At 41.0% G+C, this 21,621-nt stretch overlaps 1 protein-coding gene across 7 annotated transcripts in view; it reads left to right on the forward strand.

Moving 5' to 3' along the window:
- Window positions 1–21,621, forward strand: part of LOC124047886 (nebulin-like) — a 99,847-nt gene that overhangs the window by 41,876 nt on the left and 36,350 nt on the right. For all 7 annotated transcript variants that reach the window (XM_046368246.1, XM_046368238.1, XM_046368223.1 and 4 more), the window contains exons 58-92: window positions 3,354–3,461; window positions 3,769–4,080; window positions 4,214–4,417; window positions 4,616–4,720; window positions 4,877–4,984; window positions 5,118–5,429; window positions 5,567–5,770; window positions 5,921–6,025; window positions 6,221–6,328; window positions 6,418–6,729; window positions 6,878–7,081; window positions 7,291–7,395; window positions 7,629–7,736; window positions 7,836–8,147; window positions 8,870–8,974; window positions 9,200–9,298; window positions 9,493–9,594; window positions 9,819–9,926; window positions 10,218–10,529; window positions 11,658–11,762; window positions 11,917–12,021; window positions 12,426–12,530; window positions 12,720–12,827; window positions 13,217–13,327; window positions 16,460–16,657; window positions 17,698–17,802; window positions 18,162–18,266; window positions 18,391–18,495; window positions 18,599–18,706; window positions 18,931–19,044; window positions 19,172–19,369; window positions 19,812–19,916; window positions 20,071–20,175; window positions 20,619–20,726; window positions 20,939–21,046. In XM_046368246.1, coding sequence (XP_046224202.1) covers window positions 3,354–3,461; window positions 3,769–4,080; window positions 4,214–4,417; window positions 4,616–4,720; window positions 4,877–4,984; window positions 5,118–5,429; window positions 5,567–5,770; window positions 5,921–6,025; window positions 6,221–6,328; window positions 6,418–6,729; window positions 6,878–7,081; window positions 7,291–7,395; window positions 7,629–7,736; window positions 7,836–8,147; window positions 8,870–8,974; window positions 9,200–9,298; window positions 9,493–9,594; window positions 9,819–9,926; window positions 10,218–10,529; window positions 11,658–11,762; window positions 11,917–12,021; window positions 12,426–12,530; window positions 12,720–12,827; window positions 13,217–13,327; window positions 16,460–16,657; window positions 17,698–17,802; window positions 18,162–18,266; window positions 18,391–18,495; window positions 18,599–18,706; window positions 18,931–19,044; window positions 19,172–19,369; window positions 19,812–19,916; window positions 20,071–20,175; window positions 20,619–20,726; window positions 20,939–21,046 — 5,226 coding nt within the window. The remainder of the gene's footprint in view (window positions 1–3,353; window positions 3,462–3,768; window positions 4,081–4,213; window positions 4,418–4,615; window positions 4,721–4,876; window positions 4,985–5,117; window positions 5,430–5,566; window positions 5,771–5,920; window positions 6,026–6,220; window positions 6,329–6,417; window positions 6,730–6,877; window positions 7,082–7,290; window positions 7,396–7,628; window positions 7,737–7,835; window positions 8,148–8,869; window positions 8,975–9,199; window positions 9,299–9,492; window positions 9,595–9,818; window positions 9,927–10,217; window positions 10,530–11,657; window positions 11,763–11,916; window positions 12,022–12,425; window positions 12,531–12,719; window positions 12,828–13,216; window positions 13,328–16,459; window positions 16,658–17,697; window positions 17,803–18,161; window positions 18,267–18,390; window positions 18,496–18,598; window positions 18,707–18,930; window positions 19,045–19,171; window positions 19,370–19,811; window positions 19,917–20,070; window positions 20,176–20,618; window positions 20,727–20,938; window positions 21,047–21,621) is intronic.

Below are 21,621 nucleotides of genomic sequence, written 5' to 3' on the forward strand. Positions count from 1 at the left end.
ATGCTCCTGATGAGGTGACGGATGGTCTCCTGAAGGATCTCCTCCCAGACCTGGACTAAAGCATCCGCCAACTCCTGGACAGTCTGTGCTGCAATGTGGCGTTGGTGGATGGAGCGAGACATGATGTCCCAGATGTGCTCAATTGGATTCAGGTCTGGGGAACGCGCGGGCCAGTCCATAGCATCAATGCCTTCCTCTTGCAGGAACTGCTGACACACTCCAGCCACATGAGGTCTTGCATTAGGTGGAACCCAGGTTCAACCGCACCAGCATATGGTCTCACAAGGGGTCTGAGGATCTCATCTCGGTACCTAATGGCAGTCAGGCTACCTGGAGGGCTGTGCAGCCCCCAAAGAAATGCCACCCCACACCATGACTGACCCACTGCCAAATCGGGCATGCTGGAGGATGTTGCAGGCAGCAGAACGTTCTCCAGACTGTCACGTCTGTCACATGTGCTCAGTGTGAACCTGCTTTCATCTGTGAAGAGCACAGGGCGCCAGTGGCGAATTTGCCAATCTTGGTGTTCTCTGGCAAATGCCAAACGTCCTGCACGGTGTTGGGCTGTAAGCACAACCCCCACCTGTGGACATCGGGCCCTCATACCACCCTCATGGAGTCTGTTTCTGACCGTTTGAGCAGACACATGCACATTTGTGACCTGCTGGAGGTCATTACCTGCTGGAGGTCATTTTGCAGGGCTCTGGCAGTGCTCCTCCTGCTCCTCCTTGCACCAAGGTGGAGGTAGCGGTCCTGCTGCTGGGTTTTTGCCCTCCTACGGCCTCCTCCACGTCTCCTGATGTACTGGCCTGTCTCCTGGTAGCGCCTCCAAGCTCTGGACACTACGCTGACAGACACATCAAACCTTCTTGCCACAGCTTGCATTGATGTGCCATCCTGGATGAGCTGCACTACCTGAGCCACTTGTGTGGGTTGTATTCAAAAGTGACCAAAATATCAGCTAGGAAGCATAGGAACTGAGAAGTGGTCTGTGGTTTTCACCTGCAGAACCACTCCTTTATTGGCGGTGTCTTGCTAATTGCCTATAATTTCCACCTGTTGTCTATTCCATTTGCACAACAGCATGTGAAATGTATTGTCAATCAGTGTTGCTTCCTAATTGGACAGTTTGATTTCACAGAAGTGTGATTGACTTGGAGTTATATTGTGTTGTTTAAGTGTTCCCTTAATTTTTTAGAGCAGTGTATATATACATATATATATGGAGATACAGATATACTTTGTATATATATATATATATATATATATATATATATATATATATATAGATAGATAGATAGATAGATAGATAGATAGATAGATAGATAGATAGATAGATAGATAGATAGATAGATAGATAGATAGATATACAGTTGAAGTCAGAAGTTTACAAACACTTAGGTTGGAGTCATTAAAAATAGTTTTTCAACCACTCCACAAATTTATTGTTAACAAACTATAGTGTTGACAAGTCGGTCAGGACATCTACTTTGTGCATTACACAAGTCATTCTTCCAACATTTGTTTACAAACTGATTATTTAACTTTTAATTCACTGTATAACAATTATAGTGGGTCAGAAGTTTACATACACTAAGTTGACTGTGCCTTTAAACAGCTTCAAAATTTCAGAAAAGGATGTCATTGCTTTAGCAGCTTCTGATAGGCTCATTGACATCATTTGAGTCAATTGGAGGTGTACTTGTGGATGTATTTCAAGGCCTACCTTCAAACTCAATGCCTCTTTGCTTGACATCATGGGAAAATCTAAAGAAAAAAATTGTAGAGGTTCATTCTTGGGAGCAATTTCCAAACGCCTGAGGTACCACATTCATATGTACAAACAATAGTACGCAAGTATAAACAGCATGGGAACACGCAGCCGTCATACGCTCAGGAAGGAGAAGCATTCTGTCTCCTTGAGATGAACGTACTTGGGTGCGAAAAGTGAAAATCAATCCCAGAACAACAGCAAAGGACCTTAAGAAGATGCTGGAGGAAACAGGTACAAAAGTATCTATATCCACAGTAAAACGAGTCCTATTTCGACATAACCTGAAAGGCCGCTCAGCAAGGAAGAAGCCACTGCTCAAAAACCGCCATAAAGAAAGCCAGACAACGGTTTGCAACTGCACATGGGGACAAAGATCGTACTTTTTGGAGAAATGTCCTCTGGTCTGATGAAACAAAAATAGAACTGTTTGGCCATAATGACCATCGTTATGTTTGGAGGGAAAAGGGGGAGGATTGCAAGCCGAGGAACACTATCCCAACTTTGAAGCACGGGGGTGGCAACATCATGTTGTGGGGGTGCTTTGCTGCAGGAGGGACTGGTCCAATTCACAAAATAGATGGCAGCATGAGGGAGGAAAATTATGTGGATATGTTGAAGCAACATCTCAGTACATCAGTCAGGAAGTTAAAGCTTGGTCACAAATGGGTCTTCCAAATGGACAATGACCCCAAGCATAATTCCAAAGTTGTGGCAAAATGGCTTAAGGACAACAGGGTCAAGGTATTGGAGTGGCCATCACAAAGCCCTGACCTCAATCCCATAGAAAATTTGTTGGCAGAACTGAAAAAGCGTGTGCGAGCAAGGAGGTCTACAAACCTGACTCATGTACACCAGCTCTGTCAGGAGGAATGGGCCAAAATGCACCCAACTTATTGTGGGAAGCTTGTGGAAGGCTCCCCAAAATATTTGACTCAAGTTAAACAATTTGAAGGCAATGCTACCAAATACTATTTGAGTGTATGTAAACTTCTGACCCACTGGGAATGTGATGAGAAATAAATAATAATTCTCAGCCAAGGGAATAATTCTCTCTACTATTATTCTGACATTACACATTCTTAAAATAAAGTGGTAATCCTAACTGACCTAAAACAGGGAATTTTTACTCAGATTAAATGTCAGGAATTGTGAAAAACTTAGTTTAAATGTATTTGGCTAAGGTGTTTGTAAACTTCCGACTTCAACTGTATCTCAATCTGTATATCTCTGTCTTTGTATATTTATATCTCTATCTCTATATGTCTATATCTCTTTATAGCTATATCTCTATATATCTGTATCTCTGTAAATCTATATCTCTATCTCTTTATTTATATTTATCTATACAGTATATCTACATCTCTATATATCTATATCTCTATAACTTTATATCTTTATCTCTATATAGTTTATCTATATCTCTATATAGTATATTTATATCTCTGTATAGAATATCTATATCTCTATATAGTATATCTTTATCTCTATACATCTATATCTTTATATCTATATATCTCTCAACCTTCAATGTTTTGCGACTCAGTTTTTTAAATGCTAGTTCCTTCTCCTTTTTTTACAGAAACTGTACAAACAAGGATTTGATGAAACCATCAAGAAGGGTTATTACCTTCCTGTGGATGCTCTCTCTGTCAAGGCTGCCAAGCACGGTAGAGAGATTATCAGTGATGTGAGTACTGTATTTTTGTCCCCCTTTATTCATAGTTTTTTTCCAAAGCCTCAAGCTAAATTATCAGTGGTGTAAATGTCATTTCTAGAACATTTTCCCAATTATTATAGTCCTAAAGTCTTATACGAATGACGATTTCTGAATTGAATTCCTGAATCAATTCCTGAATCAGTTCCTGAATCAGTTCCTGAAAAGTGAATAAATCAGGCATGAAGATACCTGGAATGTCTTTGATTTATAAGGAAAGGATGATCAATCAGTTCATCCTTGTCTGACTGTGGTCAAATTCTCTTCTGATCTATTTCAGTACAAGTACAAGGCTGGCTACAGCAAGCAGGTTGGCCACCACATTGGAGCCCGCTGTGTCGAGGAAGACCCTCTGCTCATGCTGGCTATTAACTCAGCCAAGATTGCCAGTGATGCTCTGTACAAGAAGGACTTCCACCAGTCCAAGACCAAGTTCCACCTCCCATTGGACATGATGGCCTTTGAGTTGTGCAAGAAGAACCAGATTCAAGTCAACGACTTCAACTACAGAACTCACCTGCACAACTGGACCTGTCTGCCAGACTCCACTGACGTCGTCCATGCAAGGAAAGTCTACGATCTGCACAGTGAAGTAGGCTCCTTCTCAATATACTATATCAAATGCTTTATTTATTTTCCATGACCCACTTCCACGTTTAAAAAAAATGTCTACAGTAAGTGTATTTGTTTGGTTGGTTGGTTAATTGATGCTCTCCACATCCAAGGCTGTCTACCGTGCTGACATGGAGTTCATTAGAGGTACTGGCTGGGTCCCCATTGGCTCTCTGGATGTGTTGAAAGCTAAGAAAGCTGCAGAGATTCTGAGCGATCGCCTCTACAAGCAGAAACCAGATTCTCTTAAATACACCACCGACATGCACTCCATGCCTATGGTGCTGGCCAAGGCCAATGCTGAGATCATAAACAAGGTTGGTGAAATGTTCAATACATAGATTATTTTGTAACAATGTCTTTCACTCAGATCAGTGGTTTAGATGGTCAATCTTGCATTTCTGGTAGCTATTTTCAAGGTCCTTGGGTCTGACAAATGCGCAGTTAAAATCCCATGTAATATTACCTTATTCATATTTTCTTATAACATAATCATGTTTTTTCTCCTATTTCAGGGCAACTATGTTGCACAATGGGATGTTGATAAGATCAAAATCCACGTCGGCAATGAGCTTCCAGAACTTGTGCTGGCCAAGGCCAATGCGATCAACAATAGCAACGTAAGCTCCCTCTTGCTTCCTTCACTACATACATTACTACACATTCAATAAATGTTGTGTAACCTAAGACTTCCGCTGAAGCTCTAGTAACGTTCTAGTGATTCTTAATAATGTGTTGGCTCTGTTTCTAAGCTGTGTCCCTATATACCTTTTCAGAAACTCTACAAAGCTGAATTAGAGGAGTTGTACAGGAAGGGCTATAACCTGAAAAGCGATTGCATCGCCATCAAAGCTGCCAAGCATGGTAGAGAGATCATCAGTGATGTGAGTGCTGGATATTTTCCATCTTTTTTTCACATTATTTGAAAAATGTCAAGAGTTGATGCAAATATATTATCATCATGTATGTGATGTTGACTTAAAGTACAAGTGTATATACATTTTTGCTTCCATTTAGGTCAAGTACAAGGCTGGCTACAGCGAGCAGGTTGGCCACCACATTGGAGCCCGCTGTGTCGAGGAAGACCCTTTGATCATGCTGGCTATGAACTCAGCCAAGATTGCCAGTGATGCTCTGTACAAGAAGGACTTCCACCAGTCCAAGACCAAGTTCCACCTACCAGTGGACATGCTGACCATTGAATTGGCCAAGAAATGCCAGATGCAGGTCAATGATTTCAACTACAGAACTCACCTGCACAACTGGACCTGTCTGCCAGACTCCAGTGATGTCGTCCAGGCTAGGAAGGTCTACGCTTTGCATAGTGACGTAAGTAGAATATGAACACTCATTAAGGTTATGAGGGTGGGCCTCACCTATCATTTCAGGAAAAGACAAACATTATACCTGCGAAATGTACTTTCTTACCAAATAGTTTTCCCTCTGCTGCTCCCATATAAAACCAGGCTGTGTACAGGGCTGATATGGAATGGCTCAAAGGCACTGGCTGGGTCCCTATTGGCTCGATCGACGTTGAGAAAGCCAAGAAGGCCGCTGAGATCCTGAGCGAGAGGAAATATCGCGAGCACCCAAGCAATTTCAAATTTACCGCCACAACCGACGACATGCCTTATGCTTTGGCTACGGCCAATGCCCAGATAATGGACAAGGTAATGTGCCTCTTACTTTCTAGAGTGGAGGGAGATTGAACTCAGGTATACATACTGTACATTCAGATTCACAGGATGCAGAGACTACTATTAAAAATAGTGAGATACATTATTTTCTTATAACATTGCCGTTGTTTTCTTGTGTTTCAGCACCAGTACGTTCAACAGTGGGAGGCCGATAAGGTCCAAATCCACGTCGGCAATGAGCTTCCAGAACTTGTGCTGGCCAAGGCCAACGCGATCACCATGAGCAATGTAGGTCTTTCTTACTTTGCCTTCAAGCTGTTTCCATTTACTCAAGTTGATGGAGTTGTATCTGTTTCTCTATAGCTATGTCTCTACATGATTTGACTCTCTCAACCGCTTCAATTTTTTTCACATCATATTTTTAAGAAATGAATTACAGTACCTTCGAATGAAGGCACTAAATATATAAGACTGTTATTTCAGAAACTCTACCGTGAGGGATTTGACGAGATGATCGGACAGGGATATCACCTGGATAAGGATGCCATTGCTGTCCAACATGCCAAGAAGAGCAGAGAGATCATCAGTGATGTAAGTTTGTATATCCATCTCCTCTGAATGAGCAATGGCAGCCATCATATAAAACAACGCAATACTTAGCTAGTCCTCTCTGTTTTCAGTACAAGTACAAGGCCGGCTTCCGCAATCAGTGTGGCCACCATATTGGAGCCCTGTGCGTTGAGGATGACCCTCTGCTTGTGCTGGCCGCCAATGCAGCCAGGATCTCCAGTGATATTAACTACAAGAAGGACTTCCACCTCACCAAGACCAAGTTCAGCATTCCACTTGACATGATGTCCGTCGACTTGGCCAAGAAAAGCCAGTTCCAGATCCAAGAATTCACCTACAGAACTAAACTGCACAACTGGACCTGCATGCCAGACAACACTGATGTTGTCCGCGCCAGGAAGGTCTACTCTCTGCATAGTGACGTAAGTACACAGAGAATCATGGTCCAATCCGTTTTGGCTATCACTGGCTCCTTACTCTACCTACCAACCATTGAAGTTCAAACAACTATTGCACTACTATCCCACAAGGAGTAATTACTTTACCTGAACCATGGTTCCTTCCTTCCAGGCGGTGTACAGGGCTGATCTGGAGTGGCTCAGAGGGTGCGGCTGGTTGCCCCAGGGTTCTGTGGATGTCATTAAGGCTAAAAATGGCCAAACTATCCTCAACGAAAGGCTGTACCGCCAGCCCCCCAGCTCTATCAAGTTCACCAGTGTTGTTGACTCTCCAGAGGTTGTCCTGTCGAAGCAGAACGCTGAGATCCTCAGTGATGTGAGTACTTAGCTTTTAGCCATTGAAGTGTCCTTCTATTGAAGTAACCAAACAGTAACCGTAACCTGTTATCTTGGTCTCGTTGTAAAAAAAAGCATTTCTGGTAACTGTAGAGATAGACATTTTGTGAAATATAGATCTAGTCTGTGATAACAGTGGTTGGATTTATCATTAACTCTTTGATTGTGTGTGTTTGTTGCTTTTCACAGAGGAAATATAGAGAGGTTTGGGATACTGAGAAGACCAATATCCACCTGAACAATGACCTTCCTTCTCTGGTGCTGTCCAAGGCTAATGCTATCGCCATCAGCAATGTAAGTCTGCTTCACTGAACGCTTTGCACACTGCCAAGGCACATACTTTGGATGTGTCCTTTGTCTTATTTATAGTATGTGCAGTGAACAGATTCAGTCAACAACAATATAATGACATTAATTCAGATACACAAATAAAGAAACCTATAGACATGTTTTGTTTATAATCACATAACAGTATGCCTAGATATTATTATTTGACTTACCAACTCAATGATCTTTCCATTTCACAGAAACTATACACTAAGGATTGGGATGCCGACAAGGCTAAGGGATATCACATCAAGGAGGACGCCATCGCTGTGCTGAAGGCCAGAAAATCTAGAGACATCATCAGCGACGTAAGAGAAAATGACTGAAGTCGGCGTCCATTTCATTTAGGTCACTTGATTCAATGGAGTCAGTGGAATTAACTCTCTGATCCTCCTTTTTTCCCTCAGTACAAATACCACGAGGGCTACCGCAAGCAGGTTGGCCACCACATTGGAGCCCGCTGTGTCGAGGAAGACCCTCTGATCATGTTAGCTATGAACTCAGCCAAGATTGCCAGTGATGCTCTGTACAAGAAGGACTTCAACAAGTCCAAGACCAAGTTCCACCTCCCAGTGGACATGCTGACCATTGAACTGGCCAAGAAATGCCAGGTCCAGGTCAACGACTTCAACTACAGAACTCACCTGCACAACTGGACCTGTCTGCCAGACTCCACTGATGTCGTCCAGGCCAGGAAAACCTATGATCTGCAGAGCGATGTGAGTTTTACCATATTTGGACTCAAGGAAGAGTAGCTTCTGCTTTTACAACTGTTAATAGGGATCCTGTAGTGGGGTAATATTTTATATAAATGCATATTGTATACACCTCACATGCAACCCATAATAAGACTGCAACTAATATAATCAAAGTATATTAAACTGAATATCTGACCCCATAATGATGATTTAGCAATAAGCAGGAGACTATAGTTGAGTTACAATAATGGGCAATCAAGAAAGGTCTGAGAATGGAATTCTAAATGTGTTTTTAATTACTTTGTCAAATGAGCGATACATTATACAAGGCATGCACTTAAGTTTAAAAAGCATTAACGATCATTACAAGGTATATTCTAGGGATGTGAGACAGAATGGGGGTTGGAGAGATAATGCAGGATTCCTAAGACAACACAAATGAATTTATTGCATACAGTGTAAAGAGTCACTTCGGGAGCTGGGCTGCTCTACAATACTAATAAAATAAATACTAATAAATACTTCACATCCCTTTTTTTTATCCCTGTATGAAATTGTAATTAGTTGCTTATGATAATATGTTGTATATGCTGTGTTCACCTCAAAGTATTTCAGGGACATCCTCACCCCATATATCTTTGTTGATTTTAACCCTCTGTTCATTTCTATTTGGGAAAGGCTATCAGTGTTTAGTGACACATTGACCCCTATGCCAATACAAACACCCTGTTGTCTTCTCCCAGGCGGTGTACAAGGCTGATCTGGAGTGGCTCAGGGGATGTGGTTGGAACCCCCACGAGTCTGTGGAGGTGTTGAAAGTGAAACACGCCCAAGCGGTCCTGGCTGACGTAAGTCATTTCAAACATAGAATATATGTCATAATAATTATATATATATATATATATATATATGATAGTATATAGTAATAATGCCTGCAAGCAAGTGTGTCATCTGCCTGATTTATTTTATTTGTGGACTGAAACAGGTTAACATTTAATGACATGTATTGATGGTTGATTTTGGTTTGACTGTTGTTGTTGATGGATGTAGACATGGTTCATGTTGTCTTGCAGAGAGGCTACCGTGTCAAGTTGGATCAGCAGAAGTTCACAGCTCCTGTGGACAGAATAGACATGGTTTGCGCCAAGAACGCTGCAGACATCCTCAATGAGGTGGGTCGAGACATGGGACAATTTTGACATGTTATAACACATGAAAGAATCACAATGTTTTTGGAACTTCTCACATTTTGTGGATAATAGGTATCACAATGAAGGAAAAAAACATTGGGCTGTTGAAGCAACAAGAACAGTAGTCATTAAGTACAATACTAATCAATTGCTTTTGTGTTGTTTGTTTCGTGCAGGCTAATTACCGTGCACTGTGGCACACAGAGAAGACTAAGTACACGGTCACAGACACCCCAGTACTGGCAACAGCAAGAGAGGTGGCCAAGAATCTCCATCCGGTAAGATACCTTTTCTTTCTTTACATCAGAGTTCTCAGACATTTGAAATGCTCAAAGTGCCTTTGCCAGTCTGAATAATGAAGGTAGAGGGGAATTCCACTTCGCATTTTGAAATAAATAAGAAAGAAAAACAGAAGAAAATGCTTCTAATACATGTAGTGTAGTCACAAAATATGACCTTTACACTCTGTAATCTCTGTTCCTATCTATCTTCCTGTTCACAGAAACTATACACCAAGGACTGGGATAAGGTCAAAGCTACCGGCTTCTTCATGCCCGGAGATGCTGTTCCCATCAAGCAGTGCATCCACAACAATAAAGTCCAGAGTGACGTGAGTATCACAGTGTTTTCCTTTATTTAAACAGGTTGTCATTGATACTTATCTCATCTAAATGTAACGGAACAGTATTGTCCGTTCACTCCCAATAAAGATAACATTGACGACATAATGTTCTTAATATCCTGTGGAGTGTGTAAGTGACTCAACATATCCATTCTCTCAGTGCCGTTTTACTTCTAAATGCTTAGATCTGTATTGCAGTCTCTGTATGTATAAATAAACAGTCAATTCAATTGCAACTCAGTAAGGCACACTTTGATACTTTAAGTGTCTCTTTCACAGCACAAATACAAGACAGAATATCGCAAGCAGGCTGGGCACCACATTGGAGCCCGCTGTGTCGAGGATGACCCTCTGCTCGTGCTGGCTATTAACTCAGCCAAGATTGCCAGTGATGCTCTGTACAAGAAGGACTTCCACCAGTCCAAGACCAAGTTCCATCTGCCAGTGGACATGCTGTCCTTTGAGCTGGCAAAAAAATGCCAGTTCCAGGTCAATGACGACCACTACAGGACCCGTCTACATAACTGGACCTGTCTGCCAGACTCCACTGATGTCACACAGGCCCGCAAAGCCTACGACCTTCAGAGTGACGTGAGTAGATAGATAGGCCTACTTGACACAACTTAACAATTACAGTATGTCCGTTATGCTTTAGGGCTTCCAGGATACATATACACTGAGTGTGCAAAACATTAGGAACACCTGCTCTTTCCCTAACATAGACTGACCAGTTGAATCTGATCCATTTACATTTAAGTCATTTAGCAGACGCTCTTATCCAGAGCGACTTACAGATTGGTGCATTCACCTTATCCCTTGTTGAGGTCACTTGTTAAATCCACTTCAATCAGTGTAGATGAAGGGGAGGTTAAATATTCATTTTTAAGCCGTCAGACAATTGGGACATGGATTGTGTACGTGTGCCATTCAGAGGGTAAATGGGCAAGACAATATATTAAAGTGCGTTTGAACGGGGTATGGTAGTAGGTGCCAGGAGCACTGGTTTGAACGGGGTATGGTAGTAGGTGCCAGGAGCACTGGTTTGAACGGGGTATGGTAGTAGGTGCCAGGAGCACTGGTTTGAAAGGGGTATCGTAGTAGGTGTCAGGAGCACTGGTTTGAGTGTGTCAACATTTTCCCTTGTGTATCAAGAATGGTCCACCACACAAAGGCCATCCAGCCAATTTGACACGCCTGTGGGAAGCATTGGAGTCAACATGGGCCAGCATCCCTGTTGAACGCTTCAACACCTTGTAGAGCCCATTCCCCTCGATGAATTGACGCTGTTCTGAGGGCAAAAGGGGGTGCAACTGAATATTAGGAAGATGTTCCTAATGTTTTGTACTGTGTATATCTCTATCCCTCTCTCTCCCCCCCTATCTCTCTCTCTGTCTATCTCTCTCTGTCTCTCTCTGTCTCTCTCTGTCTCTGTCTCTCTCTGTCTCTCTCTGTCTCTCTCTGTCTCTCTCTGTCTCTCTGTCTCTCTCTGTCTCTGTCTCTCTCTGTCTCTCTCTGTCTCTCTCTCTCTCTCTCCCCTTCTCTATCTCCCCCTCTCTTCCCCCTCTCTCTCTCTGTCTCTCTCTCTCTCTCTGTCTCTCTCTCTCTCTCTCTCCCCTTCTCTATCTCCCCCTCTCTTCCCCTCTCTCTCTCCCCCACACCCCTTTTATACCTCTAAGTAAAATGATTGTTTGTCTGACTCTCTCCTCTGTCTGTATGCAGGTTGTCTACAAGGCCGATTTGGAATGGCTCCGTGGATGTGGTTGGGTTGCTGCCGAATGTGTCGATCACGTCAAAGTCAGGAATGCCCAGAAGATCATGAACGAGGTACGTTCCTTTATCTGTATCCAAGCTGTTGGTGTGGTTCTAGGTTTCATTGGGCACATTCTGCTCCTCACATCTCTGTCATTAGTACTGTATGTGTTTGCTACCCTTCAGGGAATTCTTACCATGTCTTTCTCTCTCTGATGTCTTTTTGCAGAGGCTTTACAAGAAGGATGCCAAAGACAACTTTGCCAAATACACACACATCGTGGATCGTCCTGAGCATATCCTGGCCACCATCAATGCTTTTAACCTCAGTGATGTGAATGAATTTATTTACTACTTTAGATTTGATCTTAGCTAAGTTTACCAAAAGTAAAACAACTACAGGCCATGAAAAATTATTTAACACCTTTCTGAATTTCTCTATTTTTGTATATTTTTGTATATTTTTGTATATTTTTGTATATTTTTGATCTTCAACCGAAACATAATATTAGATCAAGTGAACCTGAGTTTACAAATAACAAAAAAGGGGCCAAATACATTTTTGGATGTACATTTCCACTGTTTCAAAGGGTTATTTGAAAGCAACCCTGGTAGGATAGAGTCCCTCCTTCAGATAGCCTTTGACCCATACCTCAGAGAAACATGTGAGGACATTGTGTTAAGCGGGATCCTTCAAACTGATCATGACCTGTGCCTATATGTCCTTCTGTTGTAAAGCTGAAGTACAAGGAGACCTTCAATGCAGAGAAGGGCATGTACATCGGCTCAGAGGACACACCCCAGCTGGCCCATAGCAGAGAGGTCGCCAAGGTCATCAGTGAGGTAAAGTACTCTACATCCATAGGACTTCGTCTTCACAGAAACACCTATCTGCATAAATGTCTAATTTTATATACAAAATATCATTTTAATAATGTAGATAATAATTAATACATTTTATTATTTCTATGTTATACAAAATAAATACATGTCTGAAACGATGTTTACATTGTTAATTGTGGTCATTTGTAGAAATACTACAAACTGCCCTGGGATGAAAGCAAAGCCACTGGTTACCAGCTGGACGCCCATTATATCCCTGTAGTCGGAGCCAAGAAGAACAGGGAGATTATCAGCGATGTGAGTCTAATTTATAGTCTCTTGACAACCAACAATACAAATATGATTAACAGGAAAGAATATAATGATTATTACTATTAAATATACATAATAATTAAAGAGCAACTGACATGTGACTTTAGTACTATTAAATCTAGTCAGAATAGTTGGTAATATATTGGATTTCTTAACATGTGTTAAATGTGTGTCAGTTTGATCATATCAATTAGTAACTGCTAGTGGTTGCATATGTTCCTGTGGCAACAGAAGCAGACGCAAAACATGTAAATATAGCAGAGATTGTTTGTCCACTGTGCTGTGCTATGTATACTTGCTGTATCAACAAAGCGCTTTGCTCTCTGCAATCGATGATGACACTTTTTTATTTCTTTGAAACTAAAACATTTCAGGCTAAATACCATGACGCCCATGAGAAGGCCAAGGGTCACTACCTGGCTGACACCCTGGTGGACTTCCCTGAGGTGATGCGCTGTGGAGAACAGGAGAAACAGAAGGGCCTGGTAAGATATGATACTGCTATAATTCTATAATATATCTACAGTATATCTAGTAAGATATACTACTGCTATAATACTATAATATATCTACAGTATATCTAGTAAGATATACTACTGCTATAATACTATAATATATCTACAGTATATCTAGTAAGATATACTACTGCTATAATACTATAATATATCTACAGTATATCTAGTAAGATATACTACTGCTATAATACTATAATATATCTACAGTATATCTAGTAAGATATACTACTGCTATAATACTATAGTACAGTATATCTACAGTCTGTCTGGTAAGATATAATACTGCTATAATACTATAGTACAGTATATCTACAGTCTGTCTGGTAAGATATATTAGTGCTATAATACTATAGTACTGAACAGTATATCTACAGTCTGTAGATATATATAATAGTCCGGTGGCCATTTGACTAATTGTTCAGCAGTCTTATGGCTTGGGGTTAGAAGCTGTTAAGGAGCCTTTTGGTCCTAGACTTGGCGCGCGGGTACAGCTTGCCGTGCAGTAGCAGAGAAGACAGTCTATGACTTGGGTGACTGGAGTCTCTGACAATTTTATGGGCTATAGTTTTTAAAACTATAGAATACAGTGCCTTCGGGAAGTATTCAGACCCCCTGACTTTTTCCACATTTTGTTACGTTACAGCCTTATTCTAAAATGGATTAACAAAAAAAATCCACAGCAATCTACACACAATACCCCGTAATGACAAAGTGAAACAGGTTTTAAGATATTTTTGCAAAGAATATAACTGAAATACCTTATTCAGACCCTTTGCTATGAGACTTGAAATGGAGCTCAGGTGCCTGTTTCCATTCATCATCTCTGAGATGTTTCTACAACTTGATTGGAGTCCACCTGTGGTAAATTCAATTGATTAAACATGATTTGGAAAGGCACACACCTGTCTATATAAGCTTCCACAATTGACAGTGCATGTCAGAGGAAAAACCAAGCCACGAGGTCGAAGGAATTGTCCATAGAGCTCAGAGACAGGATTGTGTCGAGGCACAGATCTGGGGAAGGGTAGCATAACATTGCTGAAGAATTGAAGGTCCCAAAGAACACAGTGGCCTCAAACATTATTAAATGGAAAACGTTTGGAACAACCAAGACTCTTCCTAGAGCTGGCCGCCCAGCCAAACTGAGCAAACGGGGGAGAAGGGCCTTGGTCAGGGAGGTGGCCAAGAACCCGGTGGTCACTCTGACAGAGCTCCAGAGCACCACCAATAAGGCCTTTATGGTAGAGTGGCCAGATGGAAGCCACTCAGTAAAAAGGCACATTACAGCCCGCTTGGAGTTTGCCAAAAGGCACATAAAGACTCTAAGACCATGAGAAACAAGATTCTCTGATCTGATGAAACCAAGATTTAAATCTTTGGCCTGAATGCCAAGCATCACGTCTGGAGGAAACCTGGCACCATCCCTACGGTGAAGCATGGTGGTGGCAGAATCATGCTGTGGGGATGTTTTTCAACGGCAGGGACTGGGAGACTAGTCAGGAACAAGGCAAAGATGAACGCCGCAAAGTACAGAGAGATCCTTGATGAAAACCTGCTCCAGAGCGCTCAGGACCTCAGACTGGGGCGAAGGTTCACCTTCCATCAGGTCAACGACCCTATTCACACAGCCAAGACAACGCAGGAGTGGCTACGGGACAAGTCTCTGAATGTCCTTGAGTGGCCCAGCCAGAGTCTGGACTTGAACCCGATCTACAGTAACATCTCTGGAGAGACCTGAAAATAGCTGGGCACCAACACTCCCTATTGAGATGATCTGCAGAGAAGAATGGGAGAAACTTTCCAAATACAGCTGTGCCAAGCTTGTAGCATCATACCCAAGAAGACTCAAGGCTGTAATCGCTGCCAAAGGTGCTTCCACAAAGTGCTGAGTAAAGGGTCTGAATATTTATGTGAATGTGATATTGCAGGTTTAATAAATATGTAACAATTTTGACAAAAAACTGTTTTTGCTTTGACATTATGGGGTATTGTGTGTAGATTGATGAGTGAAAAAAACGATTTAATCCATTTTAGAAGTAGGCTGTAACGTAACAAAATGTGGAAAACGTCAAGGGGTCTGAATACTTTCCGAAATCACTGTTTCTACAGTATATCTAATAAATAAAATACTGCTATTATACTATAGTATATCTACAGTATATCTAGTAAGATATGATAATGCTATAATATTATAGTATATCTACCGTATATCTAGGTAATATATTACTGCTATAATAATATATCTATAGTCTATCTAGTAAAATATAATACCTCTATAATTATATATCTACAGCATATCTAGTAAGATATGATACAACTATAATACTACAGTATATCTATAGTATATCTACAGTATATCTATAGTATAGTATATCTATAGTATATCTAGTAAAATATGATACTGCTGCATATTCAGGGCGGCAGGTAGCCTAGTGATAAGAGCTTTAGGCCAGTCACTGAAAAGTTGCTGGATCGAATCCCCGAACTGACAAGGTAAAAATCTGTCGTTCTGCCCCTGAACGAGGCATTTAACCCACTGTTCCCCGGTAGGCCGTCGTTGTAAATAAGAATTTGTTCTTGACTGACTTGCCTCGTTAAATAAAGGTTCAATTTGAAAAAAAAATGGTATGTTCACATATGTTAAGATATCACTTACACAGTATAATCTAGTAAATCGCACACATGATAATCCAGTCGCTACAGTCGCCAAAGATACAATAAAACAGCAGAAGGTCGTCATTAAGAATCTGTTCTTAAATCTACCTGTATAAATAAAAGTTAACAAATACACTCTGTTGGAACTTGGAATATGCCATATTTACTCCTTAGATATTCTTTCTTATTCATATGTTTAGTTCTGTCAGGTTCTCCTACTTATTTGTTATTTGATTTGATTGAATATGCTTTACTTACTTCTAATCTTATTTTGTTGTTGCAATGTTGAGAGGTGAACCTGCAGGTATGCATTTCATTGTACTCTGTGCACCACGTTTATCCTGTGCATGTGACAAATATGCTTTCACTTGATTTGATTATATTTTGGATTTGAAAATAATCCACGTATCTGGAGATCTGAACACAGTGCCCTGTTCTTTCTTCCAGAGGAATTACCAGAAGGACTATAATACCAACAAGACCAAGAACCACATCCCCGCTGACATCATTCCCAACATGGTGGCTAAGAGGTGCCAGGACATGCTCAGTGACGTGCTGTATCGCACCTTACTGCACAACTGGACCTGCCACCCCGACCAGCAGGACATTCTCAGAGCCCGCAAGAACAATGAGATCCTGAGTGATGTATGTTGTATTTTGCACATGTTCAAGACATACTTTACAAATAAGTAAAAAAATACACTGAACAAAAAAACTTGTAAAGTGTTGGTCCCATGAAATGTTCCATATGCACAAAAAGCTTATTTCTCTAAAATGTTGTGCACAACTTTGTTTGCATCCCTACTGGTGAGCATTTCTTCTTTGCCAAGATAATTCATCCACCTGACAGGTGTGGCATATCAACAAGCTGATTAAACAGCATGATCATTACACAGGTGCACCTTGTGCTGGGGACAATATAAGGCTACTTTAAAAATATGCAGTCTTGTCACATAACACAATGCCACAGATGTCTTAAGTTTTGAGGGAGCATGCAATGGGCATGCTGGCTGCAGGAATGTTGACAAGAGCTGTTGCCAGAGAATGTAATGTTAATTTCTCTACCATAAGCTGCTTCCAACGTCGTTTTAGAGAATTTGGCAGTATGTCCAACCGGCTTCACAACTACAGACCACGTGCCAGGACCACGTACCAGGTCCAGCCCAGGACCTCCGCATAGGGCTTCTTTACGCACAGGATTGTCTGTCGGGGTGGCTAAATCCTCTCAGACCCACCCATGGCTGTACCCCTGCCCAGTCATGCGAAATACATAGATTAGGACCTAATGAATTTATTTCAATTGAGTGATTTCCTTATATGAACTGTAACTCAGTAAAATCTTTGAAATTGTTGCATGTTGCGTTTATATCTTTGTTCAGTGTGTGTGTATATATATATATATATGTGTGTATATATATATATATATATATATATATATATATATATATATATATGTGTGTATATATATATATATATATATATATATATATATATTAAAAACAATACAATGACATGCTGTATTTAAGAAACAAATAGAAGTAATAATAATGTCGGCTCGTCTGTTCCTCATCCCTCTGCTGTCCTTAGTTAGCTACACTACCGTACACTATCACAGTATTTGTAAAATCCCATTAAATCTAACTGATCTGATCTCTGCGTTGTGGTATTGTCTATCAATCTGATAGGTGTACTACAAAGATGACCTGAACTGGACAAAAGGAATTGGTTGCTATGTTTGGGACACACCTGAGCTTGTCCGTGCCAAGAATGCCCACCTGCTGCAGAGCGAAGTGAGTACAAAGGATGACGTCACCTCTGTCACACTTACTGTCATTTATACCAATGACTCCCCTAGTCTTTTGTTTGTTAATGATTGACTACCAGTCCATCATAAATACTAAATAAATAGTATATTTTATCATAATAGTGATAAGAGGTTATTTAAAAAGTTATATTCCTGCGTGGGGACTATTACATTTTAGTCATTTCGCAGAAACTTTTATCTAGATTGACTTACAGTAGTGAGTGCATACATGTTCATACTGGTCCCCCATGGGAATTGAACACACAACCCTGGCATTGCAAGCACCTTGCTCTCACCAACTGAGCCACACGTGACCATGTGGCTTCTGCATTTGTTTTCTCACAGCTCAAATACAAGGAGGAGGGTAAGAAGGAATTCAACAACTACTCCATCGTGACAGACACCCCTATCTATGTGACTGCTCTTCTGGGTCACACCTGGGCCAGTGATGTGAGTGTCAGATGTACTATACAGAAATCTATACTATACTGCATCATACTACACAATTCTTCTAATAGTATAAACATGTTTAACATCTGCTTTGTATCAAAATATATGCTCTTTGTCTCCACAGCTGAACTATAGGGAGGCTTACCAGAAAGACAAGCATATCTATACCACAATTCTGGATACCTATGACTATGCACACAATGCCAACCTCAAGGACATCTACAGCACCGTGAGTGTGGTTCTACTGTAGACAGACACTATGTCTCCAAATGACCTATTAGGATTTTAAATGTTGTATTTAGAATGTTCATCTTTCTTTTTGTGTCATCTAGAAAGCATATACATCTGCCTGGGACAAGATCAAGGCTAAGGATTACACGCTGCCATCAGACTCACACGCCCTGAAACACGCCAAACAACAGAAGGTCATCCTCAGCAATGTGAGTTCAACATATCACCCAATTTAAAACCCTTTTGTAGTCCAATACGTTTTTAAACTTTTGATGCTCTTTATTGAGAATTCATCATTTGTTTCATGTTGTTGTTTTGGATCCCTAAGATTCAATGTCATTCATTTGGTTTATCAGTAATCTCACACATAAAAGTTGCGTGTACATTGTAAATCTTCTACTCAAAGCAACCCATATGATCCCCTCCCCTATAGGTTAAATACAGGGAGGATTATGAGAAGTTCAAGTCCCTCTACACCCTGCCCAAGTCCCTTGAGGACGACCCACAAACTCTCCGATGCCTCAAAGCTGGAAAGATGGGTCTTGACGTGAGTCTTGGTGCCTTTTTTTCATGATCACCTCTTTATTCTTTCCATATGGCAGTCAAACACATTGATCTTAAACCGATAGAAATGTAGACACACCTAATGGTTTATGTACCCTCCCTACGTATAGCGCTTGTACAAGGCGGACTATGAGAAGACCAAGGCAAAGAACCACATCCCCCCAGATATGCTAGATGTCGTCTCAGCCCGTCAAACCCAGAACCATGTCAGTGAGATCGGTTACAGGAAGCACCTGCACCAGTGGATCTGTATGCCTGATATGCAGGTGTACGTCCAGGCACGCAAGGTCAACGAGCAGCTCAGCGACGTGAGTCATCTGAACATTTCATATTTCAATACACTTTTTTTATGTGGAAAACTGCATTTATTGGAATTTCACATTGCATTTAATCACAGTGTCATGTGAAGTTAAATTATTATAATATAATTATAATTATAATAAAATGTGTTATTCTTACTTATTATAAACAATATTATTTTCAAATCAAATATATCATGTTTTTTACATATTTAAAAAAATGTTCTTCAGGAAGACCTAGTGTCTTTTTTTCTGGTGTGTAGTCGTTCATTTACGATCTGGTAGAATGTGTCAGACAAAGTAACTACTATTGGAAATTACTTCTAAACTAGCAGTTATATGTGTGTAGTTCATTATATTATGTAGTTCTAAGTTATAGTGCATTCATTCTGTCCTTCCTCTTGCTTGTCATTAGGACTTCATTAACTGATATTTTTCTGTAACTCCCCAGATCTTCTACAAGGAGGACCTGACCTGGCTGAGGGGAATTGGCTGCTATGCCTGGGACACCCCTGAGATCCTGCGAGTCAAGGCTGCTGACAAACTGCAGAGCGATGTATGCTCCCTCCGCATGCCTCTCACCTATCTTTCTTAATCCTCTCCTCTCCTCCTCTCCTCCTCTCCTAATCTCATGACTGTAGGAATCAGATTAACCCCACAGATGTGGACAAAGATGTGGATGTATTTGTGTGTTTGTTCTTGTCTTCCAGAACAAGTACAGAGCCAAGGGCATTGAGGCGTTCAAGGATTACTCTGTGGTCATCGACACTCCTACCTATGAGACGGCAAAACTGAGTTCTCAGAACCTGAGCGATGTGAGTACTGTCACTAAAGCTTCTTACTTCTATATCACCATCTTAATGTTTTATTTCACCCTTATTTAATCAGACGAGTCAGTTAAGAACAAATTCAAGTTGACTTAAAATCATTTTCAATCAATCAATCAAATGCATTTATAAAGCCCTATTTACATCAGTAGATGTCACAAAGTGCCTTTATACAGAAACCCAGCCTAAAACCCCAAATAGCAAGCAATGCAGATGTAGAAACATGTTGGTTAGGAAAAACTCCCTAGAAAGGCAGGAACCAAGGAAGAAACCTAGACAGGAACCAGGCTCTGTGGGGTACCCAGTGCTCTTCTGGCCGTGCCGGGTAGAGATTACAAGAGTGCATGTACATTAAGACCAGATCGTTCAAGTTCAATGATGAAGCATATTAAGTTCTCACCTATTCGTCCTCTATCCTCTCATGTTCTCAGCTCCACTACCGTAACGACTACGTCACCAATGTCAAGGGAACTAACTCCTCCCCCGCTGTCACCGTGGATACAGAGAGGGCACGCCTGGCCAACTTCAACCAGAGTGATGTAAGATGTTTTCAATTCTTACTTATTTTCTTTGATCATTTATTTGCTTTAAGTACACTCTTACAAAGCATACATCACTCATAACTTCAAAGATGCATCGACAGTAACTACTCCCTCAAACTGTTTCTGGATATAAACGCTGACTGTCATTTCTATGATGATTCTCATATCTTATGTCCTCTTCTGATTACTCCTCTCCTTATTTTCTTCAGAACTTGTACAAGGAGGCCAACAAGAAGTCCATGCCCACTGGCTACTCTCTTCCCCACGACAATCCTCTCATGAAGCAGGCGAAACAAAATTACATTGTTGCCAGCAGCGTAAGAAACACACTTTATTTTCTTCAAATGTTCATCAATTTGTTACATTGTGTATAAAATATGAACCGTTCACATTCTGTGAGGTCATTGTAAAAAATAAAATAATATTAATCTATTCAGATGCAAAGTTTCAGTTATAAGAGGCACATACTGTAGGAGTGTTGTGTACTGTAGGATGACTGGATGGATGTAGTGGAGTTACACTAGGAACAGTCTTGTGTTGTGTACTGTAGGATGACTGGATGGATGTAGTGGAGATACACTAGGAACAGTCTTGTGTTGTGTACTGTAGGATGACTGGATGGATGTAGTGGAGTTACACTAGGAACAGTCTTGTGTTGTGTACTGTAGGATGACTGGATGGATGTAGTGGAGATACACTAGGAACAGTCTTGTGTTGTGTACTGTAGGATGACTGGATGGATGTAGTGGAGTTACACTAGGAACAGTCTTGTTTGTGTACTGTAGGATGACTGGATGGATGTAGTGGAGTTACACTAGGAACAGTCTTGTGTTGTGTACTGTAGGATGACTGGATGGATGTAGTGGAGATACACTAGGAACAGTCTTGTGTT

The sequence above is a fragment of the Oncorhynchus gorbuscha genome, linkage group LG01 (assembly GCF_021184085.1).
Source record: "Oncorhynchus gorbuscha isolate QuinsamMale2020 ecotype Even-year linkage group LG01, OgorEven_v1.0, whole genome shotgun sequence".
Taxonomy (NCBI): Eukaryota; Metazoa; Chordata; class Actinopteri; order Salmoniformes; family Salmonidae; genus Oncorhynchus; species Oncorhynchus gorbuscha.